At 38.8% G+C, this 26,460-nt stretch overlaps 2 protein-coding genes and 1 long non-coding RNA gene across 4 annotated transcripts in view; 2 read left to right on the plus strand and 1 right to left on the minus strand.

Moving 5' to 3' along the window:
• Positions 1 to 6,089, plus strand: part of si:ch211-201h21.5 (uncharacterized protein LOC555526 homolog) — a 13,201-nt gene extending 7,112 nt beyond the window's left edge. For both annotated transcript variants that reach the window (XM_037770716.1, XM_037770715.1), the window contains exon 6: positions 5,225 to 6,089. In XM_037770716.1, coding sequence (XP_037626644.1) covers positions 5,225 to 5,587 — 363 coding nt within the window. In that variant the 3' untranslated portion in view covers positions 5,588 to 6,089. The remainder of the gene's footprint in view (positions 1 to 5,224) is intronic.
• Positions 6,090 to 7,677: 1,588 nt separating this feature from the next.
• The window catches only part of tmem131 (transmembrane protein 131), a 52,075-nt gene continuing 33,292 nt past the window's right edge, over positions 7,678 to 26,460 (minus strand). The window contains exons 18-41 of the mRNA XM_037770710.1: positions 26,354 to 26,458; positions 26,183 to 26,269; positions 24,893 to 25,045; positions 24,728 to 24,803; positions 23,566 to 23,680; positions 23,318 to 23,456; positions 21,829 to 21,938; positions 21,675 to 21,747; positions 21,381 to 21,532; positions 20,921 to 21,063; positions 19,566 to 19,752; positions 17,999 to 18,184; positions 17,724 to 17,879; positions 16,931 to 17,373; positions 16,665 to 16,849; positions 15,439 to 15,569; positions 15,245 to 15,363; positions 11,707 to 11,859; positions 11,468 to 11,618; positions 9,828 to 9,943; positions 9,663 to 9,735; positions 9,475 to 9,578; positions 9,074 to 9,222; positions 7,678 to 8,572 (exon numbers count right to left, since the gene is read on the minus strand). Of these exons, the coding sequence (XP_037626638.1) occupies positions 8,300 to 8,572; positions 9,074 to 9,222; positions 9,475 to 9,578; positions 9,663 to 9,735; positions 9,828 to 9,943; positions 11,468 to 11,618; positions 11,707 to 11,859; positions 15,245 to 15,363; positions 15,439 to 15,569; positions 16,665 to 16,849; positions 16,931 to 17,373; positions 17,724 to 17,879; positions 17,999 to 18,184; positions 19,566 to 19,752; positions 20,921 to 21,063; positions 21,381 to 21,532; positions 21,675 to 21,747; positions 21,829 to 21,938; positions 23,318 to 23,456; positions 23,566 to 23,680; positions 24,728 to 24,803; positions 24,893 to 25,045; positions 26,183 to 26,269; positions 26,354 to 26,458 (3,579 nt within the window). The 3' untranslated portion in view covers positions 7,678 to 8,299. The remainder of the gene's footprint in view (positions 8,573 to 9,073; positions 9,223 to 9,474; positions 9,579 to 9,662; positions 9,736 to 9,827; positions 9,944 to 11,467; positions 11,619 to 11,706; positions 11,860 to 15,244; positions 15,364 to 15,438; positions 15,570 to 16,664; positions 16,850 to 16,930; positions 17,374 to 17,723; positions 17,880 to 17,998; positions 18,185 to 19,565; positions 19,753 to 20,920; positions 21,064 to 21,380; positions 21,533 to 21,674; positions 21,748 to 21,828; positions 21,939 to 23,317; positions 23,457 to 23,565; positions 23,681 to 24,727; positions 24,804 to 24,892; positions 25,046 to 26,182; positions 26,270 to 26,353; positions 26,459 to 26,460) is intronic.
• Positions 21,506 to 23,642, plus strand: LOC119488806. Its single transcript, XR_005207034.1, has 4 exons — positions 21,506 to 21,638; positions 21,747 to 21,994; positions 23,245 to 23,389; positions 23,502 to 23,642. It is a non-coding gene; the product is annotated as an uncharacterized LOC119488806 (long non-coding RNA).

The raw sequence follows: 26,460 nt of genomic DNA on the forward strand, positions 1-26,460 counted from the left end.
AAAAATATATATATATCAAAAAAAGTCAGAAAAATATCGAAAAAATGTAAAAAAAAAAAAAAAAAAAAAAAGCATAAAAAGTTTGAAAAATGTTGAAACAAAAGTCTGAAAAATATCAGCAAAAAATGTCAAAAAAATCTGGAAAAAAAAAATATGTATCAGTAAAAGTCTGAAAAATGTCAAAAAAAGTCAGAAAAATGTTGAAAAAATAAAAAAAAGGAAAAAACAATTTGAAAAATGTCGAAACAAAAGTCTGAAAAATATCAGAAAAAAATGTCGAAAAAAATCTGGAAAAAGAAAATATATATCAGTAAAAGTCTGAAAAATTTAAAAAAAAAAAAAAGTCAGACAAAAATTAAGAAAAATGTTGAAAAAATAAAAAAAAGGAAAAAAAAAAATCTGAATATATATCAGAAAAAGTCTGACAGATTTCGAAAAAAAAGTCTGAAAAATGTTGAAAAAAATGTAAAAAAAAAAAAAAAAAGGAAAAAACAATTTGAAAAATGTTGAAACAAAAGTCTGAAAAATATCAGAAAAAAATGTCGAAAAAAATCTGGAAAAAGAAAATATATATATCAGTAAAAGTCTGAAAGATTTAAAAAAAAAAAAAAAGTCAGACAAAAATTAAGAAAAATGTTGAAAAAATAAAAAAAAGGAAAAAAAAAATCTGAATATATATCAGAAAAAGTCTGAAAGATTTCGAAAAAAAAGTCAGAAAAATGTTGAAAAAATTTACAAAAACGAAAAACAAAATGTGAAAAATGTCGAAACAAAAGTCTGAAAAATATCAGAAAAAAATTTCTCGAAAAAAAAATATATATATCAGAATAAAGTCTGAAAGATTTCGAAAAAAAAGTCAGAAAAAATGTTGAGAAAATGTAAAAAAAAAAAAAAAAGCAAAAAAAGTCTGAAAAATATCAGAAAAAAATGTCGAAGAAAAATCTGGAAAAAAAATATATATATATCAGAAAAAGTCAGAAAAATGTCAAAAAAAGTCAGAAAAATGTTGAAAAAATTTACAAAAACGAAAAACAAAATGTGAAAAATGTCGAAACAAAAGTCTGAAAAATATCAGAAAAAAATATCGAAAAAATTTGGAAAAAATTGAAAAAAATATATATATATCAAAAAAAGTCAGAAAAATATCGAACAAATGTAAAAAAAAAAAAAAAAAAAAGCATAAAAAGTCTGAAAAATGTTGAAACAAAAGTCTGAAAAATATCAGCAAAAAATGTCAAAAAAATCTGGAAAAAAAAAATATGTATCAGTAAAAGTCTGAAAAATGTCAAAAAAAGTCAGAAAAATGTTGAAAAAATAAAAAAAAGGAAAAAAAAATTTGAAAAATGTCGAAACAAAAGTCTGAAAAATATCAGAAAAAAATGTCGAAAAAAATCTGGAAAAAGAAAATATATATATCAGTAAAAGTCTGAAAAATTTAAAAAAAAAAAAAAGTCAGACAAAAATTAAGAAAAATGTTGAAAAAATAAAAAAAAGGAAAAAAAAAATCTGAATATATATCAGAAAAAGTCTGACAGATTTCGAAAAAAAAGTCTGAAAAATGTTGAAAAAATGAAAAAAAAAAAAAAAAAAAGCAAAAAAAATCTGAAAAATTTTGAAAAAAAAGTCTGAAAAATATCAGAAAAAAATGTCGAAAAAAATCTGGAAAAAGAAAATATATATATCAGTAAAAGTCTGAAAAATTTTAAAAAAAAAAAAAAAGTCAGACAAAAATTAAGAAAAATGTTGAAAAAATAAAAAAAGGAAAAAAAAAATCTGAATATATATCAGAAAAAGTCTGAAAGATTTCGAAAAAAAAGTCAGAAAAATGTTGAAAAAATTTACAAAAACGAAAAACAAAATGTGAAAAATGTCGAAACAAAAGTCTGAAAAATATCAGAAAAAACTTTCTCGAAAGAAAAATATATATATCAGAATAAAGTCTGAAAGATTTCGAAAAAAAAGTCAGAAAAATGTTGAGAAAATGTAAAAAAAAAAAAAAAAAGCAAAAAAAGTCTGAAAAATATCAGAAAAAAATGTCGAAGAAAAATCTGGAAAAACAAAATATATATATCAGTAAAAGTCTGAAAAATGTCAAAAAAAAGTCAGAAAAATGTTGAAAAAATAAAAAAAAGGGAAAAAATAATTTGAATATATATCAGAAAAAGTCTGAAAGATTTCGAAAAAAAAAGTCAGAAAAATGTTGAAAAAATGTAAAAAGAAAAAAAAGTCAGAAAAATGTCGAAACAAAAGTCGGAAAAATATCAGAAAGTAATATCGAAAAAATTTGGAAAAAATTGAAAAAAATATATATATATATCAGAAAAAGTCAGAAAAATGTCGAAAAAAGTCAGAAAAATGTTGAAAAAATTTACAAAAACGAAAAACAAAATGTGAAAAATGTCGAAACAAAAGTCTGAAAAATATCAGAAAAAAATTTCTCGAAAAAAAAATATATATATCAGAATAAAGTCTGAAAGATTTCGAAAAAAAAGTCAGAAAAATGTTGAAAAAATTTTAAAAAAAAAAAAAAAAAAAAGCATAAAAAGTCTGAAAAATGTTGAAACAAAAGTCTGAAAAATATCAGCAAAAAATTGAAAAAAATTGAAAAAAAAAAAAATATATATCAGTAAAAGTCTGAAAAATGTCAAAAAAAGTCAGAAAAATGTTGAAAAAATAAATAAAAGGAAAAAAAAAATTTGAAAAATGTCGAAACAAAAGTCTGAACGATGTTGAAACAAAAGTCTGAGAAATATCAGAAAAAAATGTCAAAGAAAAATCTGGAAAAAGAAAATATATATGTCAGAAAAAGTCCGAAAAATGTCGAAAAAAAGTCAGAAAAATGTTTGAAAAAATGTTGAAAAAAAAAAAAAAAAAATTGAAAGATTTCGAGAAAAAAGTCAGAAAGAAATGTCGAAAAAAATTTTAAAAAAATATATATATATATACCACAAAAAGTCTGAAAAATGTCGAAACAAAAGTCTGAAAAATATCAGAAAAAAATGTCAAAAAAAATCTGAAAAAAAAAAATATATATCAGTAAAAGTCTGAAAAATGTCAAAAAAAGTCTGAAAAATGTTGAAAAATTAAATAAAAGGAAAAAATTTTTTTTAAAAATGTCGAAACAAAAGTCTGAAAGATGTTGAAACAAAAGTCTGAGAAATATCAGAAAAAAATGTCGAAGAAAAATCTGGAAAAAAAAAATATATATATCAGAAAAAGTCCGAAAAATGTCGAAAAAAAGTCAGAAAAATGTTGAAAAAATGTTGAAAAAAAAAAAAATACAATTGAAAGATTTCGAGAAAAAAGTCAGAAAGAAATGTCGAAAAAAAATTTGAAAAAAAATATGTATTTTTTAAATAAATAATAAAAGTAATAAATAAAAGTAATAAAATAAAAGTCAGAAAAATGTTGAAAAAATGTAAAAAAAAAAAAAAAAAAAAAGCATAAAAAGTCTGAAAAATGTTGAAACAAAAGTCTGAAAAATATCAGCAAAAAATGTTGAAAAAAATTGAAAAAAAAAAAATATATATCAGTAAAAGTCTGAAAAATGTCAAAAAAAGTCAGAAAAATGTTGAAAAAATAAATAAAAGGAAAAAACAAATTTGAAAAATGTCGAAACAAAAGTCTGAACGATGTTGAAACAAAAGTCTGAGAAATATCAGAAAAAAATGTCGAAGAAAAATCTGGAAAAAGAAAATATATATGTCAGAAAAAGTCAGAAAAATGTTGAAAAAAAGTCAGAAAAATGTTGAAAAAATGTTGAAAAAAAAAAAAATAAAATTGAAAGATTTCGAGAAAAAAGTCAGAAAGAAATGTCGAAAAAAATTTGAAAAAAAATATGTATATATATCACAAAAAGTCTGAAAAATGTCGAAACAAAAGTCTGAAAAATATCAGAAAAAAAATTCTCGAAAAAAAAATATATATATATCAGAAAAAGTCTGAAAGATTTCGAAAAAAAAGTCAGAAAAATGTCAAAAAAAGTCAGAAAAATGTTGAAAAAATAAATAAAAGGAAAAAAAAAATTTGAAAAATGTCGAAAGAAAAGTCTGAACGATGTTGAAACAAAAGTCTGAAAAATATCAGCAAAAAATGTCGAAAAAAATCTGGAAAAAGAAAATATATATGTCAGTAAAAGTCTGAAAAATGTCAAAAAAAAGTCAGAAAAAAGTCAGAAAAATGTTGAAAAAATGTAAAAAAAAAAAAAGAAAAAAAAGTCTGAAGAATGTCAAAACAAAAGTCTGAAAAATATCAGAAAAAAATGTCGAAGAAAAATCTGGAAAAAAAAAATATATATATCAGAAAAAGTCAGAAAAATGTTGAAAAAAAGTCAGAAAAATGTTGAAAAAATATTGAAAAAAAAAAAAATAAAATTGAAAGATTTCGAGAAAAAAGTCAGAAAGAAATGTCGAAAAAAATTTGAAAAAAAATATGTATATATATCACAAAAAGTCTGAAAAATGTCGAAACAAAAGTCTGAAAAATATCAGAAAAAAAATTCTCGAAAAAAAAATATATATATATCAGAAAAAGTCTGAAAGATTTCGAAAAAAAAGTCAGAAAAATGTCAAAAAAAGTCAGAAAAATGTTGAAAAAATAAATAAAAGGAAAAAAAAAATTTGAAAAATGTCGAAACAAAAGTCTGAACGATGTTGAAACAAAAGTCTGAAAAATATCAGCAAAAAATGTCGAAAAAAATCTGGAAAAAGAAAATATATATGTCAGTAAAAGTCTGAAAAATGTCAAAAAAAAGTCAGAAAAAAGTCAGAAAAATGTTGAAAAAATGTAAAAAAAAAAAAAAGAAAAAAAAGTCTGAAGAATGTCAAAACAAAAGTCTGAAAAATGTCGAAACAAAAGTCTGAAAAATATCAGAAAGAAATGTCGAAAATATTGGAAAAAAAATATCAGAAAAAGTCTGAAAAATGTTGAAAAAAAATTCTGAAAAAAAGTCTGAAAAATGTTGAAAAAATGTTAAAAAAAAAAAAAAAAAAAAAGCAAAAACAAATTCTGAAAAGTTTCGAAACAAAAGTCTGAAAAATATCAGAAAAAATTGGGAAAAAAAAAATATATATATCAGAAAAAGTCTGAAAAATGTCAAAAAAAAGTCAGAAAAATGTCTGAAAAATGTTGAAACAAAACTCTGAAAAATATCAGAAAGAAATGTCGGAAAAAAGTTGAAAAAAAGTTAAAAAAAAAAAGTCTGAAAAATATTTTCCGATATCAGGAGTTCTTTGAAGAGCTGATCAACCAGGACTCTCCTGCTGCACGCTTCATGAAGAAGATAACGTCTAAATGCTGGACTTACTCCAAAGAGACTACGAGGAACAAGAGAGACGTGTACTTCGGATCCGGCTTCGTCTCTTACGACGCCTACGCCATGGCGGCGTGTATCGACGGCGGCGTGGTGACGGAGAGGATGGAGTGTCCCGTCCGTGTGGAGCTGCAGGGCTCCATCTGTCGGGGCATGATGGCTCTAGATCGAACCAACGAGCTGAAGAAGAGCCACAGTGTGTTCGTTCTCACTAAGTGTGACCTTGTTAAACTCCGTCAGTTACTCCTGGAGGCTGTTAGGCAGCCTAAGAGCTAAGCATTTATAGCATATAGTACGTCTGGGGAAGGAGAACAAACACAAGGTGCCACCCTGAATCAGATTGTTTTTTTAAATTCAACAATATAATCATGTTATTTCCAACACTTTGTGTCTCTAAGGTGTTATTGTGGATGTGTTAGTGGCCCAGCAGAACTGTATTTAGTAGTAATGTCAAAGTGCCACCAGATGGCAGTAAGTACATCTGAGGAACGAGCAGTTCACTGAATTCTCCACAACCCCTTCCTGCATATGTTTCACAATAAAAGCCTTGATTAAAAAAAATGATGGTCCACTGAGAAGCTACAGGGCTTTTAATTTGAAATGGACTACGGATGTATTTAGTTCGTACAGTATAATACCATAACAGACATTTAACAAGTTTTGGTTGAAGTGACTCTTCCCAAGGAATATAATTCATATGGTCCATTTCATAAAAAGAGAAAAAAAAGTTTAAATATGCATAAAAAAGTCATAGTATAGTATGTCGAAAAATTACGTGACAAAAATTCATAGTATAGTATGTCGAAAAATTACGTGAAAAAAAAGTCATAGTACAGTACGTTGAAAAATTTTGTGAAGAAAACTCATAGTATAGTATGTCGAAAATTGTCATGAAAAAATTTCATAGTATAGTATGTCGAAAAATGTCATTAAAAAAATTCATAGTATAGTATGTCGAAAAATTTCATGACAAAAAAATTCATAGTATAGTATGTTGAAAAATGTTGTGAAGAAAACTCATAGTATAGTAAGTCGAAAAATTTCACAGAAAAAAGTCATATTATAGTATGTCGAAAATTTTCCTGAAAAAAAGTCAAGTATAGTATGTCGAAAATTTTGGCAAAAAATTTCATAGTATAGTATGTCGAAAAATTTCACCAAAAAAATCATGTAGTATGTCGAAAATTTTGACAAAAATAGTCATAGTATAGTATGTCAAAACATTCCGTGAAAAATAAGTCATACTATAGTATGTCGAAAAATTTCACGAAAAAAAATTCATAGTATAGTATGTTGAAAATTGCATGAAAAAAATGTCATAGTATAGTATTCTTTTTTAATTCAATTTATTTTTATATAGCGTCAAATCATAACAGAAGTTATCTCAAGACGCTTTATATATAGAGCAGGTTTTAGACCGTACACCAGAGTTTAGAGACCCAACAATCTGCAGAGATAGAGAGAGAGAGAGAGAAAACAATAATAGCACAGCAGCTGTAATAACTAATACAAGTTGGACTAATAACAGAAACCAATAGCAGTGGATGTAAAAGAGATGAATTGATATCATTGGGTCGTCCCCAGACGGGCTTTCCAGCGGAGCTTCCAGCTATCTCGGTCCTCCATACATCTGGCTAGCTCGCCAGCACTGTCCAACATCTGTCCTCAGTACGTCCATGTATGTTGGTGTGGGACGTCCCGGTGATTGATGCCCGTGCGTTGGTTCCCGCAGCATCAGCATGCTCGCTGGGAGTTCTTGATGTCTTTGGCAATGACCGGCAAGTCTCATTCTCCCGGCTGCCACTTTGTCACTAAGCCTTGGTAGTCCCTCGTACAGACGGCAGCAGAGACAGAGTATGTCGAAAATTTTCATAAAAAAAGTCATAGTCATGTCGAAAAATTTAAACGAAAAAAAGTCATAATATAAATTAGTGTTGAAAAATGCATGAAAAAAAATCATAGTATAGTATGTCAATAAATTAAATGAAAAAAAGAATCATAGTATAGTATGTCAAAAAATTAAATGAAAAAAACCCCACAGTATAGTATGCAGTAAAGTATGTCGAAAAAGTTCACGTAAAGAAGTAATTCAATAATATGTCTAAAAAAAGTCATTAAAAGTCCTAGTATAGTATATGCTGAAAATAGTCGTATTATTAAAACAAGCTAAAAGAGGATGAGTATTAGACTGATATTAGACTTTACATGGACCCAAACACTCTAAAATGAAAGTTAATACTGCTCCTCAACAGCTGGATATGTAAACATCTGTCTGTTGAGTTTTTCATATCAACATTAAAGGTGATATGTTTATTTCGTTAAGTTATTGTCGGTTTAAATGGAATAAAATAACACGAAACAAGAAGTTCTGCTGAAATCCTTTATTTAAATTAGCTGACAAATAGAGGCGATGTACAACACAAACCTCAAACGTAAAATGTTTGATCACCAATTGATTCTGCTTGGAAGGCCTCGGTGTTATCACTTTAAAACGGGAGCACGAACATTCATGAAGCTTTCTGGGGGCCGTTGGTTTCCTGAAGTCACATTTTAAATAATGCTGCCAAATAAAAGCCGAGTGATGATTTAAATGCTAATTTGACTTTTTAAAACCAACTTTTATAAGAAACCAAAATGATTGTGAAAACAATACAAGCTGTCTGTTGTGACATTAATACTGAACACCAGAGTCTCTTTGAGAAGGAGCGCAGCATTACCAGCCTTTCTAGAACAGCAACATGTTTCATTTAGGGGCACCTGTTAAAACAAATCCAAATAAAAAGTTAGCATTTCTGCCCCCGTGAATAAAAAGCTGCAGAGAACTAAATTGCTGAGTCCGTAACCTGCAGCACTGGGCTACCGAACCCGTCACACTTCAGGTAACGTTGCTGTCTGTTGGGATTCTCCGATTATTACAGAATGAGATTTACCGTACAGAGACGACGTCACATCCACGACGCGCGTCTGTTAAGTGCAGTCATGTACCGTTTAACTGGCGTTGTTGTCGGAGGAGCTGGGCCACGGCTCGGAGCTGCGTCGGCTCAGAGTCGGGCGCCACATGCTCCACGGATTGTAGGTCCGACTCATCTCGGTGGTGGAAGCGGGCGGCGAGGGGGCGGGGCTGGTGACCAGGTCGGTCAGCGTGGTCGAGTTGGTCGTCGGAGGGAAAGGGTGCAAAGCTGAATCTGCGCTCGTAGACCAGATGGAACTGCCGAAGGGAGCGGTGGCCGACCACGGGCTACGGGACGATCCCAGCAGGGACTGAAACGAGAGAGGAGAAGGGAGGTGAGAGGAGGGAAGTGAGGAGAGAGACGTGAAAGAGAAGGGAGCAGTGAGGTGGGAAGTGGGAGCAGGGAGATGAAAGAAGGTGGCAGTAGGGAGCAGTGAGGTGGGAGCAGTGAGTAGGGAGAAGGGAGCAGTGAGGTGGGAGAAGGGAGGAGAGTAGGGAGCAATGAGGAGGGAGAAGGGAGGAGAGTAGGGAGCAGTGAGGTGGGAGAAGGGAGGAGAGTAGGGAGCAGTGAGGAGGGAGAAGGGAGGAGAGTAGGGAGCAGTGAGGAGGGAGAAGGGAGGAGAGTAGGGAGCAGTGAGGAGGGAGAAGGGAGGAGAGTAGGGAGCAGTGAGGAGGGAGAAGGGAGGAGAGTAGGGAGCAGTGAGGAGGGAGAAGGGAGGAGAGGAGGGAGAAGGGAGGAGAGTAGGGAGCAGTGAGGAGGGAGTGTTGAGAGGAGTAAGGAGGGAGCAGTGAGAGTAGTAGTAGTATCTTACTGCGGTGGGGGCGGTGGGGGAGCTGGAGCTGCTGGGCCAGGAGTGCAGGGAGTCGCTGCTCGGGATGTCCCAGATGGAGGAGGTGGAGGTGAACTCAGGCCAGCTCTGAGGAGGCTCCGAGGACTTCAGGAGATTCATTCCACTGAAAACTAAACAACACAAACACACACAGTTCAGTTTAAACACAGCTGCTCAACCAGAAACTGTTCTGATGTTCACACCGAGAGAGAAGCTGCATTTTAACACCATCACATACAAAGTCAATACAAAGAGGAGCTACGATAGAACATCATATCGAGCTCCTCCTCCTCCTCTCTGGAGCGTCTAGAGCGAGTGAACCTGAATGATAGCGGCGTTCTTGGTGTGAACACAGCGTCAGATTCTACAGAACCTCAGCTTACCTCCTGTCAGGTTGAAGGAGTTGTTGGGTCCAAAAGCAGAGAAGGAGTTGGCAGAATGATAGTTTGGACTCGTTGCTGTGTCGATGGGACTCCATAATCCAGAACTACGGGAATAGAAACAGAATATTAAGAATAGAAACAGAGTGTTAAAGTGGGATTACATATCGATGTCAGCGTTCTCTCGTTACCTGTCAGAGCTGTCACTTTCCACTGAGGTCATGTGTGCCAGAGTCTTGTCAGTTTTACCTGGACCAGAACCACCTGACACCGGGACAGAAGACAGATCAGTGATCCGCCGGAGATCAGAGACATAAACGCACATTGATCAGGTGATCACATGGTCACATGCTTACCTGGGCTCTTATCATAACCAGCAGCGACAGCGGCGAAGGTGGGGTTCCCGTTCTTTCCCGGTAGCGGACCGGCTGCAGACAGTTTGTTTCCTGGAGCCTTCTTCTGATTCACCTCGCTGCAAAATCACAAAGAATCACAAAGAATCTGGATTAGACTTTAATAAAAACTACAAATACAGAACCATGCTTTATTATAATAAGAAATACTATGAATTACAAGGTGCTTTATTTATCTATCATTTAGCTGGAGAACGTTTTGGGACATCCAGAACTAGAGTTCTGATAGATGAGACATTATGGGATGCAGGTTTTTAACGAGACGTAGATCTGAGTGGAATCCGATAACGACTAACCCACTGCTTTTTACTGTTATGATAAAAAAAATGGTAATTTCTGATTATCTTTGTGTTCAATTCAGGAGCCTCTCTGACTGGCTGGAGGTGTGTGTTCGGTGTGGGTTCGGCGTGTGTTCGGTGTGGGTTCGGCGTGTGTTCGGTGTGGGTTCGGCGTGTGTTCGGTGTGGGTTCGGCGTGTGTTCGGTGTGGGTTCGGCGTGTGTTCGGTGTGGGGTGAGCCTGCTGCTGATTGGTCCATCAGATACCAAACAGTCCGGAGACAGCAGACTAATGCTACGTGTCCACAGGGGCGTTTTTTATCGCGAGGGGACGCGACGCTCCCCAGCATTGGACGCTTGGTGTGCTGTCCCTAGAAACAAGGCACTCGGCTCCTGATTGGACGAACGCTTTCCCGCCGTTGGCTGCTGCTCCCAGCTTTCAAACCGGAACCAGTATGGAGGCTCGTTTGGAAACTTTCTTCTCTTATTTCACGTCAATAGTTCACTGAGATGTGTTTCTGAAAACATCTGAGGAGAGAAATAATCCATGCAGTTGATGAATCTGTCTTTATTTTAGATCAACAACGTTTATTTTAAAAGATCCTCGGGAGTTTTGAGAGGCGGCGAGTCGCATCAGATGCCCGTGATTTGCATAAAGTAGACAAGCCCTCAACTTTATGCAAATGAGGAGCGGGCGTCGTGACGCCTAGTCTCTCGAATCACGACGCCACACTACCAGAATGCATTGCACGGCCGCTTACATAGACAATGAATGGGGGGCGTGGAAAGCACGGAGGCTGTGGACACGGACCATTATTCTGTCCTCGGCCTCCAAAGCTTTGTTCTGAACTCTGTGTGTTACTCTAAATCCTTCCACGCAGTGCCCTGGTCGGCTTTGAGAGTGTTTTACTTGTTGTATTTTTCTGCTGTATCCTAGAGAGACACATCTAGTAACGGTCTTTACGTTACTTTATTTTGTTTAGGGTTCGTCCGTTTGTCTGAGCAGTTTATAGTTCATTTAACTTGAGTTGGAGAAATAAAATCTTTTTTACTAAACTTCAATTTAATCCTGAGACTTTGGTTTTTTAACTTGCTGACAGAAAGCAGAATGCAAACAGTAATGAAGGAGTGGATGTTGGAGTACTTTTGTTTTCACCATGCTATCGAGAATCATTGAATTTCACTGGTGTTGGTTTCGGCTACTAAGTTTCTGGTATCAAGACGTCAATGACGAGGCGTCTTTGACACCTTCATGGTGAGTGGACATCAGTTGTTCTAGAATGACATCATCATAAGGCTCCACGTACCTGTTGCTGTTGAGCACGCTGCTGTAGGAGCCTCGGGACAGTAGGATAGGGGAGGTGGGAGGGGGGGTGCAGGTCCCTGCTGTGACGGATCTCTTCAGGAACGGGTCTGCGTTGATGGTCTGGAGGGAGATCTGCTGAAGACTGTCTGCTTCTGGAGGACAGGAGGACATGTGATCTATAGAACACTGTCTTTAGATGACATGGACGTGACACAGGACGGGTTTCAGGTCTGGACTTACGGATGCAGTTTTTGGAGAGCGGTACATCCCACTCTGGAGACGCAAACTCCTTCTCCCCCTCAGAGCTGCTGCTGTGGCCCAGTTCTGGTACCGGACCGCTGGACAACAGCTTGGCCAACAGAGAGGGGCGTCCTTCCTCCAGCTTCCCATCAACTGACAAAGCAAACACAGCTGGTGTTGAAGCAACGTGACATTCAAACCTGGTTCATCCTTTTAAAACCGCTGCTCTGCTTATCAACTAGCAGATACAGTGGAAACGGCTCATAGTGATCAACCTCTCATAGTGATCAACCTCTCATAGTGATCAACCTCTCATAGTGATCAACCTCTCATAGTGATCACAGTTACAGTGATCATCCTCTCATAGTGATCACAGTTACAGTGATCAACCTCTTATAGTGATCAGTTACAGTGATCAACCTCTTATAGTGATCAACCTCTCATAGTGATCACAGTTACAGTGATCAACCTCTTATAGTGATCAGTTACAGTGATCAACCTCTCATAGTGATCACGGTTACAGTGATCAACCTCTCATAGTGATCAACCTCTCATAGTGATCACGGTTACAGTGATCAACCTCTCATAGTGATCACGGTTACAGTGATCAACCTCTCATAGTGATCACGGTTACAGTGATCAACCTCTCATAGTGATCAACCTCTCATAGTGATCACGGTTACAGTGATCAACCTCTCATAGTGATCATCCTCTCATAGTGATCACGGTTACAGTGATCAACCTCTCATAGTGATCAACCTCTCATAGTGATCACGGTTACAGTGATCAACCTCTCATAGTGATCACGGTTACAGTGATCAACCTCTCATAGTGATCACGGTTACAGTGATCAACCTCTCATAGTGATCAACCTCTCATAGTGATCACGGGGACAGTGATCAACCTCTCATAGTGATCACGGTTACAGTGATCAACCTCTCATAGTGATCAACCTCTCATAGTGATCACGGTTACAGTGATCAACCTCTCATAGTGATCAACCTCTCATAGTGATCAACCTCTCATAGTGATCACGGTTACAGTGATCAACCTCTCATAGTGATCAACCTCTCATAGTGATCAACCTCTCATAGTGATCAACCTCTCATAGTGATCACGGTTACAGTGATCAACCTCTCATAGTGATCACGGTTACAGTGATCAACCTCTCATAGTGATCATCCTCTCATAGTGATCACGGTGACAGTGATCATCCTCTCATAGTGATCACGGTTACAGTGATCAACCTCTCATAGTGATCACGGTGACAGTGATCAACCTCTCATAGTGATCACGGTGACAGTGATCAACCTCTCATAGTGATCACGGGGACAGTGATCAACCTCTCATAGTGATCACGGTTACAGTGATCATCCTCTCATAGTGATCACGGGGACAGTGATCAACCTCTCATAGTGATCACGGTTACAGTGATCAACCTCTCATAGTGATCACGGTTACAGTGATCAACCTCTCATAGTGATCACGGTTACAGTGATCAACCTCTCATAGTGATCAACCTCTCAGTGATCAACCTCTCATAGTGATCAACCTCTCATAGTGATCACAGTTACAGTGATCATCCTCTCATAGTGATCACAGTTACAGTGATCAACCTCTTATAGTGATCAGTTACAGTGATCAACCTCTTATAGTGATCAACCTCTCATAGTGATCACAGTTACAGTGATCAACCTCTTATAGTGATCAGTTACAGTGATCAACCTCTCATAGTGATCACGGTTACAGTGATCAACCTCTCATAGTGATCAACCTCTCATAGTGATCACGGTTACAGTGATCAACCTCTCATAGTGATCACGGTTACAGTGATCAACCTCTCATAGTGATCACGGTTACAGTGATCAACCTCTCATAGTGATCAACCTCTCATAGTGATCACGGTTACAGTGATCAACCTCTCATAGTGATCATCCTCTCATAGTGATCACGGTTACAGTGATCAACCTCTCATAGTGATCAACCTCTCATAGTGATCACGGTTACAGTGATCAACCTCTCATAGTGATCACGGTTACAGTGATCAACCTCTCATAGTGATCACGGTTACAGTGATCAACCTCTCATAGTGATCAACCTCTCATAGTGATCACGGGGACAGTGATCAACCTCTCATAGTGATCACGGTTACAGTGATCAACCTCTCATAGTGATCAACCTCTCATAGTGATCACGGTTACAGTGATCAACCTCTCATAGTGATCATCCTCTCATAGTGATCACGGTTACAGTGATCAACCTCTCATAGTGATCACGGTTACAGTGATCAACCTCTCATAGTGATCAACCTCTCATAGTGATCAACCTCTCATAGTGATCAACCTCTCATAGTGATCACGGTTACAGTGATCAACCTCTCATAGTGATCACGGTTACAGTGATCAACCTCTCATAGTGATCAACCTCTCATAGTGATCAACCTCTCATAGTGATCAACCTCTCATAGTGATCACGGTTACAGTGATCAACCTCTCATAGTGATCACGGTTACAGTGATCAACCTCTCATAGTGATCACGGTGACAGTGATCATCCTCTCATAGTGATCACGGTTACAGTGATCAACCTCTCATAGTGATCACGGTGACAGTGATCAACCTCTCATAGTGATCACGGTTACAGTGATCAACCTCTCATAGTGATCACGGTGACAGTGATCAACCTCTCATAGTGATCACGGTGACAGTGATCAACCTCTCATAGTGATCACGGGGACAGTGATCAACCTCTCATAGTGATCACGGTTACAGTGATCATCCTCTCATAGTGATCACGGGGACAGTGATCAACCTCTCATAGTGATCACGGTTACAGTGATCAACCTCTCATAGTGATCAACCTCTCATAGTGATCACGGTTACAGTGATCAACCTCTCATAGTGATCATCCTCTCATAGTGATCACGGTTACAGTGATCATCCTCTCATAGTGATCACGGTGACAGTGATCATCCTCTCATAGTGATCACGGTGACAGTGATCATCCTCTCATAGTGATCACGGTTACAGTGATCAACCTCTCATAGTGATCACGGTTACAGTGATCAACCTCTCATAGTGATCACGGTTACAGTGATCAACCTCTCATAGTGATCACGGTTACAGTGATCAACCTCTCATAGTGATCACGGTGACAGTGATCAACCTCTCATAGTGATCATCCTCTCATAGTGATCACGGTTACAGTGATCAACCTCTCATAGTGATCACGGTTACAGTGATCAACCTCTCATAGTGATCACGGTGACAGTGATCAACCTCTCATAGTGATCATCCTCTCATAGTGATCACGGTTACAGTGATCAACCTCTCATAGTGATCACGGTTACAGTGATCATCCTCTCATAGTGATCACGGTGACAGTGATCAACCTCTCATAGTGATCACAGTGACAGTGATCATCCTCTCATAGTGATCACGGGGACAGTGATCATCCTCTCATAGTGATCACGGGGACAGTGATCAACCTCTTATAGTGTCCGTATAGTGATGCAGAAGGGTTGAAGTGAAGGAACTCACATCTCTGTTTCTGCAGCGGTCGGGTCTTTGGGATGTTGGTGAGAGGATGCAGAGCTTTGGATGTGAAGCTCTTCCGTTGTTTGTTCTCCAGCGGGGTGACGTACGGCAGCTCCAGAGAACTGACAACAACAAAGAGATGTTATAGAGGAAGAAGAAGGATGATATCATCATCACCTGTGGTGACGTCAACACACCTGGATTTCTCTGCTGGGTTCTTCTCCTTTGTGGTTCCTTGTTTCTTGGTTTTGGGTTTAATGAGGAAATTTGAAGTTTCTTCTTTCACTTTTCCTGCGGTGACTGTCCGGCCTTTCTTTTTCACCGGCTCCTGGAAGAAATGACGGGAACATGTTATAATAACAGCATGCTTATTATTATTATGTCATTTCCATAGTAGAAGAAGCCTGAGCTGTTTTTAAGCAGGTTTTCCCCGTCTGTCAATGCTAGTATGAAAATTACAATAAATCACAACAAAACTTATTTTTTTAAATGGAAACAGGGTGTTTAACTACGGAGGATGGAACCTGCCTAAATAATAAATAAATGAATAAATAAATGAATAAATATGTCATTAAATGTAGCAAAAATATAAAAAATAAATGGATCCATTAATTAATTGATAAAATGTGACATAACTTGATTTCTCTGTTTTAATTAGCTTTTTTATTTATTTATCTTTGTATTAATTCTCTTATTTATTTATATATTTATATTTTTAAATGTATTTATTTATTTTTGCTTTTTTTTTATTTATTTATACATTTATTTTTAAATGTATGTATTTATTTATGTATGTATTTATTCATCTAGTTATTTCTGCACGATTTTCTCTTTGTATTTCACCCCTTATTTATTTCCCCAAACTTATCTTTATACATTTCTTTGTGCATAAATCACAACAAGAACTTCTTGTTTTAAATTGAAACAGGGTGTTTAACTATGGAGGATGGAACCTGCCTAAAATAAATAAATAACTAACTCAAAAAATGAATAAATATTTCATTAAATATTTTTTCCCTTTATTTATTTATGTATTTTTTTTTTTATCATTTTCTTAATTTATTTATGTTTGCATTTATTTAAATGTTTCTATTTATTTTTAAATGTATTTTCTATTTATTTTTAAATGTATTTATGTATGTATGTATTTATTTATCTATTTATTTCTGCACAATTTCCCTTTGCATTTCACCCCTTATTTATTTTCCCAAACTGAATTATTTCTGTATTCTTTTCTTTATACATGTATTTGTCGAGAACAAAAATAAAAGCAGGAAGTAGCACATTAATGAAGGAGTTAATAATAATCTTTTGCAGACTGCAGGGAGGGAAACAGGCGATATGCTGGAGAGGAGGAGGAAACAACTGAGCTGCCTCTGTGAAGATCAATGAACAGTGAGACTTCAGTGGGACTTCAGCGTACCTCTTTGATGTTGGTCTCCACATCTGGATTGGAGGTCTCCGTGGTGGTGGAGGAGCTGTCGTCGTTGTCGGCCAGGTTGTCTTTCAGCTCGTCTCCCTGAGTCTTTACTGCTGGCTTCTTCTCCTTCTCTTCCTTCTTCTTCTGGGCTTTTGTTTTGCCCCTCAGCTTCCCTTTGGATTCCAACACTGTGAAGGAGATCAACGGAGAGCTCACAGACCTGAACTGACCGTCTACTCTCTCTGTGGTGATGAGACCTGATGCTGTACCTTTGTTCTGTATTGACTGACTCTGGTCCTGTAGAGTCTCCCCGCTGAGGGAGTCTGGACGGTCCAGGTCGTTGTCCATGGCTCCGATCAGGTTGGCGTATTCTGCCTCCTCGGGACAGAGGCCTCCTCTGAGAGGCAGCAAGGACCCGGAGAGACCGGGACTCTGGAGGTCCAACTGTTTGGTGCTCCGGGCCTTGCGGTTGGTGAGCTGGCAGGCGGCCGGAGGGCCTTCCTGGCCTGAGGTTGTACTTCCTTTGGTCAGCTGTGAGGAAGCAGCAGCTTGCATAGATGGGCGGCCGAAGCCGATCCTGGACCTCTTGTCTTGGCTGTCGGAGTCGGAGAAGGTGCGGCTGCTGCCCTGTCGGCCTCCGATCCGAGCCGCTCCGTTGCTGGACGCGTAAACTCCTCTGGAGCTCTGGGGGGGGTCGCTGTAATCGTTCAACCTGAAGGGGGAGAGATAATATCTGTTAAGTTACACGTTACATGTTCTGACACTTAAAGCTCCAGTGTGGAGGATCTGGTGATGATTTCAACCAACTGAAGCCTCTCCCATGTGCCAGGCGTGTTGGAGAGCTACGGTGGCCCACAGGAGAAGCGAATGTCCCTCTCTGGAGTAATCTGGAGCAGAGCCAGTATATAGAGTGTGTGTATGTGGGAAGTGAGTGGTGAAGCGAGAGAGAGAGCGGCGGCAGCGAGTACCAATATGTATGATTTTTAAGTATTAGTAAAGTCTTTCTGTACGCTGATGATATCTTGCGGTTTGTCTGAGATGTACCTCAGCCTTTACACTTACTTTGAATCACTGTGAATCTGCACAATTTCCCTGAGATTAAAAGGCCTCCCGGTCTCCATGTTGGAGTTGGACTCCACAGACACGCGTCTCTTGAACGGCTCCCAGATGCTCTGAGCCTCCAGGTAGGCCGTGGCGATCACCAACAGAAACATGGAGCTGAAGAGAACCAAACAAATACAGGATGAGATATAACAGCGTGGTGGTGACGATGATGATGATGATGATGATGATGATGATGATGGTGATGATGGTGATGATGAGGAGGCGGTACCCACCTCATGATGAGAGACACGATGATGTAGAGCTCCAGCTCCCAGCCTGGGCGGGGCAGCGTTTCTGCACATGCTGCTAACATGTGGTAGGGCAGCGAGGCGTTCAGGACGAACACGAACTCTGAGCCTCCACACGTCACCAGTTTCAGCTCCCGGATCACTCGAGATGAAGTGAAGTCGGGTGTAAACCTGCACGGAAACCAAGCAAAAGCTCAGGTTTAAAAAGACGGGTCTCATTCTCAAGAAGCTAATCGGGGTCTGATATCAACCTCCTGGTTACGGTCAGAGGTCAGAGGTCAGAGGTGGTGCATAACTGGAAGAGCTGGGAGGAATATCTGTGATTCAGGAAGCTATGAGTCACTTAGATATATTCATTTTGTAATTGACCATAATGGACTAATTCAACCCTTTAAATTAGGGATGCACCGATACCAATACCAATACCGGGTACCGGGTATCGGGTCCGATACTGTGCTCATGTACTCGTACTCGTAAAACGGCTCCGATACAACGTTAACCTCTCGTCACCATCTTTCGGGTTCTTTCACACTCCACCTCCCCGACGGTGCTGGCGAGACGGGCCGGTGGTGCGCCCGACCCCGCTGGGCCGGGATCCCATCTCAGCCGGCGTGCACCGGCCCTCACTTTCATTGCACCACGGGGTTTTGCGCGCACCCTCTGACTCACGCATGCGTTAGACTCCTTGGTCCGTGTTTCAAGACGGGTCGGGTGGGTTGCAGACATCGCCGTAGACCCCTGGCACCTTTTGCGTGGGACGAGAGAGGGCGCTGCGAGCACTTTGTCCACGGCCCCGGGAAGCAACGTCGCCCCGAGCCTTTCCAAGCCGACCTAGAGCCGGTGGCGGCACACCGCCTCGTATGCGGGACTCCCCAGCCTGCTGTGTGTCGCTCACATCCTCCAGCTGGCTGTTAACGAGGGTCTTTAGACACAGAGAAGTACTCGTATCGGTACTCGGTATCGGAGAGTACCCAGATGGAAGTACTCGTACTCGGTCTGAATAAAGTGGTATCGGTGCATCCCTAGTTTACACGATGTGAGCAGTGACGGTGGAGGTGTGGTTGGTTTCAGGGCTCAACGTCTCAACAACAACAGTGGATGTTTTCTGACTGACTGTTTAATGAACATTCCTGAGGGGAGGAACGCTGCAAACCTGTTTGAGAGCAGCAGCTTCATTCTGACTGTTGATTACCAGATCAACACGGTTTCAAATTGAATGTCAAGTTTATCAAATCAATTGACAATTCATCACTCTGTTTCTCAGTTCACACACATTTCTATCAGTTAATCTTTGTTACCTCCACCCCTTATAGTTTTGAGGTTTGGTGCAACATGATTTAAAGTTACACCATCATTTAAAAATGAATCCTTGTCGGTGTAACATGGCCTAAAGCGAGGAATGAAAATGAGACCTGATGGGAGGAAGCAGCAGCGGAGAGACAGAGAGCCGATTCATCCTCTTACTGAGGGCTTACTGATCCAGAGAGGCTGACACAAGTATTTATAGAAGTTTACGCTGCAGGTTCCAGATCAGACCAACAGAAACACTCACAGTATGATGAGGTCTTTGGAAGCGTTGGGCTTCAGTGCAAACTCCTGACAGTTGAGAACTTTGAATCCGTATCCTTCACACGCCTGGCCGTTGATTTCTGCTGATCTGATGGTGATGGGCAGCAGGCCGGTGTTCTCCACTCTGAACGTCCTCTTCAGAGTGAAGTTTGGCTCCCTCACTTTCAGCTCTGAAAGAACATGAAGGGTTAATAATCAGACCAGTTTTAAAGGTAGAGAGAAGATACTGGAAGAAACTATATAACCTGGTGAATCCATCGGTACCAACCATGTCAGACCAGCTGGTCATGAAGGAGGTTAAATAACGCTCCAAACTAATGCTAAATGTTGGAGAGGAAAAACTGTCATGTCCATGTTCAAAGGGGTCCCTTGACCTCTGACCTCCAGATCAGTGAATGTAAATGGGTTCTATGGGTACCCACGAGTCTCCCCTTTACAGACATGCCCACTTTATGATCATCACATGCAGTTTGGGGCAAGTCATAGTCAAGTCAGCACACTGACACACTGACAGCTGTTGTTGCCTGTTGGGCTGCAGTTTGACATGTTATGATTGGAGCAGATTTTTCGGATATTTTTCTGACTTTTTTTGGACATTTGTGGTATATTTGTTTTTATTTTTTTTCGGACATATTACAGACTTTTTTTTCATAGATTTGTAGGACATTTTTTTTTTACTTTTTTCTGACTTTTTTATTTAAAAAAATTCTTGATATTTTTCAGACATTTTTACATCTTTTTTTTTTTACGTTTATTTGACTTTTTTCGGACATGTTAAATCTTTATGCTAAATGCAGTACCTGTGAGGGTTTCTGGACAATATCTGTCATTGTTTTGTGTTGTTAATTGATTTCCAATAATAAATATATACATACATTTGCATAAAGCAGCATATTTACCATGTTGATAAGAGGATTAAATACTTGACTAATCTCCCTTTAAGGTTCATTTAGAACAGATAAAATGTGTGATTAATTTGCGATTAATCACGATAAGATTTTTAAATCGACTGACAGCCTTAATATTTATTTATGGGGTTTTTTTACATATAAATTACTAAATTTTTTCTGTATATTTTTGTATTTATGTATTTTATATTATCTCTTTTTTTTTTTTTTATTTATCTGGCTGTCGATGTTTTGAGGGTTGAAGGTTGTTTTTTGAAATCTTCTAATTCTGTTATTTTGTTCTTTGTTTTCATTTAAAACTGTCTTTTATTTCTGGTTAAATAAAAATATAAAAATATAAAAATCAGGATTGTATCTGGAGACATGGCGTTAGTGTTAAATAGCGTCGAGGGTCAGACTAACGTGGACGAACACAACAACATAAACTTACTCTCTGTGCAGTCTTTGAGCAGAGCCTCGGTCATCTTGAACCTCAGCGAGCTGCCTTGTCCCGGAGGCTTCCCCGCCACCTTCAGGCTCTCCGTCGTCCCTCGACCGTGAAGTATGATGGTGTCGATCACGGTCAGATTATTCCTAAACACATTCACAATGAAACACACATTCATTTCAAGAGGTATTATATTTTGAAAGTGTCCAAAAATAGTGTTGTTTCCTTGATGGATTACGGAGCCTCTGGATGGATTATAAGAACAAGTGAGGGCTCGTTGTAACGGCTGAACGATGCGCTGCAGGACACTTTTAAAGAACGTCGCTGCATACATCCGTTACAGAGATATTAAAGGATGAAGTGAGTGCTTTTTGCACAGTTTCTTCCAATTCCCTGCGGTTGGCTTGTCAATATTGCGGTTATTGTAACAGCCCTATCTGTCGTCCCTGTTTAGCTCCATTACCTGACGATGAGGAGGGAGGAGACGCTGTGGTTGCTGGTGGGAGTGAATCTCACGCTGAAGGCCTTGACTTCTCCGGGCAGTAGGAGGAGGTTGTACACAAAGGGTCTGGTTGATCCCTCTATGAAGCCTGTACTGCTCTTCATTAGCGATGTCTAAGAAACAAACAGAGGGGCCTGTTAGAGACAAACTGCTTCCACATGCTGCCTCCGTCACGGACGAGAGGACGGGGTGATCAGCAATTACACGCCAACCAGCTGTGTGTGTGAATTCCTGGATAACAGTGAATCCACTCACGTGATTTCTGTGAACCTGGAACTCTAAGGTGCTGGTGTCAATGTTGATGTTGGATAAATTCCCCAACGGCAGCCTGGAAGATAAAAAATCAGCGTCAGAGTGAGACGAGGGGAGAAAGCACGAGAGCGTCCTGAGCTGGTGGAGATGTCCCGACCTGTCAGCCAGCTTCCCAGAGAACACGGAGGGGTTGGGCAACAGGGCCAACGGGAGGACCTGGACGTAGACGAGGACGTCGGCGGGATTCTGGAGAATCACCTCCTCCTCCTGCAGAGACACAGAGACACAGAAACACAGAAACACAGAAACACGTCACGCCTCAGGTTCAAACACACAACTTCAAAACCGTTAGACATTCCTTTATCCATCCATGGTCAGCTCCATCGGGGCCGTTTCAATGCAGAGAACACAAATGTCAGTATCTGGGTGCTCTACAGTCGTAGCGTCGGCCCGTTTGACCACGGAGACGAGAGCGACGGCCGGCTCCACCGCCACGTTACCGCCATACCATAACGTTACCTGCTAACTTTTTTTCAGATATTTTGCAGACATTTTTCTGAGGGTTTTTTTCGCACATATTTTGGACATTTTTTGGCATTATTTTGGCCTTTTTCAGACATATTTCTGCTTTTTTCTGACTTTTTTTGTAGCGTCGGCCCATTTGACCACGGAGATGAGAGCGACGGCCGGCTCCACCACACGTCACCGCGATATGATGACGTTTCCTGCTAACTTTTTCTGCTTTTTTTCCGCCTATTTTTGGACATTTTTTCAGGCATTTTTTGGAGTATTACTTCGGATATATTTCAGATGTTTTTCAGACTTTTATTCAGATATATCTTGGACTTTTGTTTGAACATATTTCGGTCTTTTTTTCTGACTTTTTTCAGCCTTTGTTCGGACTTATTATTCTGAGATATTTTGGAAGTTAGCATGCAGCTTTATCTCTGCTCTGTCTAGCTCTGCTTTTCCTGTCAACGTGTGAAACCCAAAGTGTTTCCATCCTTTACTGGATGTGTAGTGTTTACCACTAATAATAAATAAATTAGTACATTATTCTGATAGTTGTAGGTTATAAAAAATCTGCGTCATGCAGAGCTCAACATCGGATATTTTACTTTTTTCGGACATTCGTCGGATATTTTTTGGACATTTTTTTAAACTTTCTTCGGACATTTGTAAGATATTTTTCTGTCATTTTTCAGACTTTTTTTAGGACATCTTTTGTTGGGACAATTTTTTTAACATTTTTTGAAATTTTTCAGACTTTTTTTTTTTTACTTTTTTTGGACATTTGTCCGACATTTTTCCGACTCTTTTGGGGACATTTTTCAGGATTTTTTCAGACATTTTCCCGAATATTTTTCAGACATTTTGCTTCCATCCTTTACTGGATGTGTAGTGTTTACCAAGCTGGATTTAACATGTGAGGGTGCAGGTCGTATCCACGACGACCCTCCAACGTTTAATAGTGCCTGAGGTTTGTTTTGGTTGACGGATACGGAACGGATATGACGTCACGTTACTCAGACTACCACAATAAAAGCGGTAACTTCCTTCTACCTCCACATAGACTCACATAAAGCAGATATATCGTCACCCTACTGAGCACGTGTCCCAGCAGGAGGCCGGCTGTTTGTACTCACAGAAGAGCTGTTGGTGTTGGTCAGAGGAAACAGAATCCGCTGTGAGGAGTTGACCAGCGAGGGCCAGGTCAGGTGGGCCGTTATTTTAGCTTGCACGTTTTTCTGGAGGTCCGTGTTGACTTCAAAGACGGCTTCAATCCTTAAGAGAGAAAAGAAACAACATGTTGTGACGTTCTGTGAACAGCTCGACGGTGTGGAGCAGTTTCATCTGATGACAACTGAATCCTGACTGATCCTGATATACTGACTTGTGGCCGGAGCGCTCCTTCAGCTCTTTCCATCGCCTGAGGAGTTTCTGGTGGAGATCCACATCAGCGTCCCAGATATCCTCCTGTAAGGCCAGCCCGTGAGGCTTCGACTCCGCTGCCGAAGGAAAAGATTGATTTTTTTATTTTGACTCTAGTTTTCTGAGATTTATACGACGGCGTATTGTAGGTTAAAAGAATAAATCAAAAATGACGGAGCCGGGGAAGGAAGTAATATTCAGAGAACAAAACGTACGAGATTAAAGTCGTAAATTTACAAGAAAGAAACGTGAATATTCTCTGAGATTAAAGTGGTACATTTATGAGAAACAAACAAACACATTTATGAGAAACAAACTCAAATATTCTCTGAGATCATAAACTCATAAATTTGCAAGAAAAAACTTTAATTGTGCAAAAAACCGTGGTGTGGAGATGTCGATGCTCCTAAAGTAGTATTATAATGATCAAGGTGAAGGTCCTGAAAGATGCATATACAAATTTCTTTCATGTTCTTTAGGAGTTCTTTTATGAACATAAATAAATACTAATAAAATTAGGCTCAAGTTACCGCAGTGTTTAACGGTGGCGTCTGTGGTGAGATGAGGTTGATCCAACTTTGCAAAGTGAAGTGATGTGATTCCTTGATTAAAAACAACAACATTTTTTCAAGATTTATTCTTGGAAACTTGTGACTTTAATTTCAGAAAATTTCTTAGGATTTTCTCGCAAATTTATGATTTTATAATCTCAGAGAATATCCAAGTTTTTTATCGTACATTTGTGAGTTTTTTCTCATAAATTTATAACACTTTAATCTCAGAAAATATTCAAGTTTTTTATCGTACATTTGTGAGTTTTTTCTCATAAATTTATAACACTTTAATCTCAGAAAATATTCAAGTTTTTTCTCGTAAATTTGTGACTTCATAATCTCAGGGAGTATGTAAGTTTTTTACTTTGTAAATTTGTGACTTTAATTTCAGAACATTTCTGTGTTTTTTCTCGTAATTTTGTGATTTTATAATCTCAAAGAATATCCAAGTTTTTCCTCTGAATATTCGCACCTCCCCCGGCTCCGTAATTATTATTTAGTTTTACCCATAACAATACGCCGTCGTAGATTTGAATGTTGAACACACTCAAAAACAACAAAACAACTTACATTTAAGCACAAATGGCAGCCCCACATAACAGTGATCACCACACTGCAAGCTGGCGTCAAAATAAATATTAGCCACCTGAAAAAGATGGAGGAAAGGAAATAAGTTCATGTTTAAAGGCCACTGAAGGATCAGTCACGTTGCCCAGAGAGACGAGGAGGGGATACCTTAGATTTACGTCTGGGCTCCAGCTCGTCTTTGTTGTTGCGGAGCCGTTTATAATAGAAACGTATGTCTTCCGTTAGGGAGCGTATCTGCTGGAGCCTCACTTTCTGAGTGAAAGAGCTCTGGATGCTGAAGCTTTGATGAACCACTTTCCCCTGAAGAGAGAAACACACACATATACAGACATGTTAAGAGCCTGAACGCCTCACAGGAATGCAGCTCTGCACAGGACACCTTATCTCACACACTTTAACCTTGAGGCCTCAAAACGTAGGAGGATTTAGAAACCAAAGTGGGAGGTCTGCTGTCTCCTCCTCCAGGAGACTTTCAGTTTCAAAGACTTTCACATTCTGGTGACTTTTAAAGAATGAAAACAAAATAATAATTGCACTGATGCAAGAGATTTGACAAAATGCCCCTTTCCTTTAAAAGAAACAGGAATTCTTCTGTCCAGGACATCTGAAAGCTGCTGAAGTATTTCTTTCTTTAATGATGTGTTCAGACCAAGAGTGAAGAAAGTTCTCGCCTCGCTTTACCGGCTAGAGTCGGACCGCCGGTATCATTCGTGTTCATTCGCTCTAGACGCTCCGGAGAGGAGGAGGAGCTTGTCTCCGTAGATACCAACAACTCTTTTCCCTCCATCAACCATGGAGGAAATAACCTCTGTAGCTGCTTCGTACATGTTGGTGAAGTCCCAGATATGTCAGAAAACCAAACGCCGTCGTGTCTGGGTTCATAACATCACCCGGCGGCGAGCTGTATTCACACAGTGGCATTGCACTGACTTTTTTCTAGCAGCCACACATCTCTACTGCTGTATGAACCCAAAATAAACAGATTGTGCTGTGATTTAATATCAATAAACAGATCAAAATGATGCTGAAATAACTACATGATGATGCTGATTAGTATAATGTCTGAATTCATGAGGTGGGATCCCGGCCCAGCGGGGTCGGGCGCACCACCAGCCCGTCTTGCCCGCACCGTCGGGGAGGTGGAGTGAAAGTAAAGTTGTATCGGAGCTGTTTTGCGAGTACTAGTACGAGTACATGAGCACAGTATCGGACCCGATACTCGATACCGGTATCGGTATCGGTATCGGTGTATCCCTACTCTCAAGTTATCTCTCTGCCTCTCACTCATTGTCCGGGTGGAAACAGACTTTTAGAGTCGTAGGACGGTTCCAGAAACAGAACGAAAAGGAAAACTTGTCGGGAGAAATACGGAAGAGTTGTGTCAGGAGTGCTGGAGAGTATAGTGTACAGGTGTGAATAGATGTTGGTGTAACTTACAGGAAATGAAGACGGTAAAAGGATGTGCTTGGGAGAGCTGTTTAATGTCCCCACAGCTATGAGAGCTCTGACTGGGATGGTTAATATCTGAGGAGGAAGAAGAGTCACCGTTAGTCTGATTCATGTTGATGATTCAACAGAAACAGCAGATTGAACAGCAACACCACCTACCTCATAATCTGTGGTGATGTGTATGGCTCCGTCATACATGCCCTCCAGTGCTTTGGCCACTAGTGTCACTCTGAATGCTGCGTAATAACCAGATGCTAATATCACCT

Source organism: Sebastes umbrosus, chromosome 5 (genome assembly GCF_015220745.1).
Source record: "Sebastes umbrosus isolate fSebUmb1 chromosome 5, fSebUmb1.pri, whole genome shotgun sequence".
Taxonomy (NCBI): Eukaryota; Metazoa; Chordata; class Actinopteri; order Perciformes; family Sebastidae; genus Sebastes; species Sebastes umbrosus.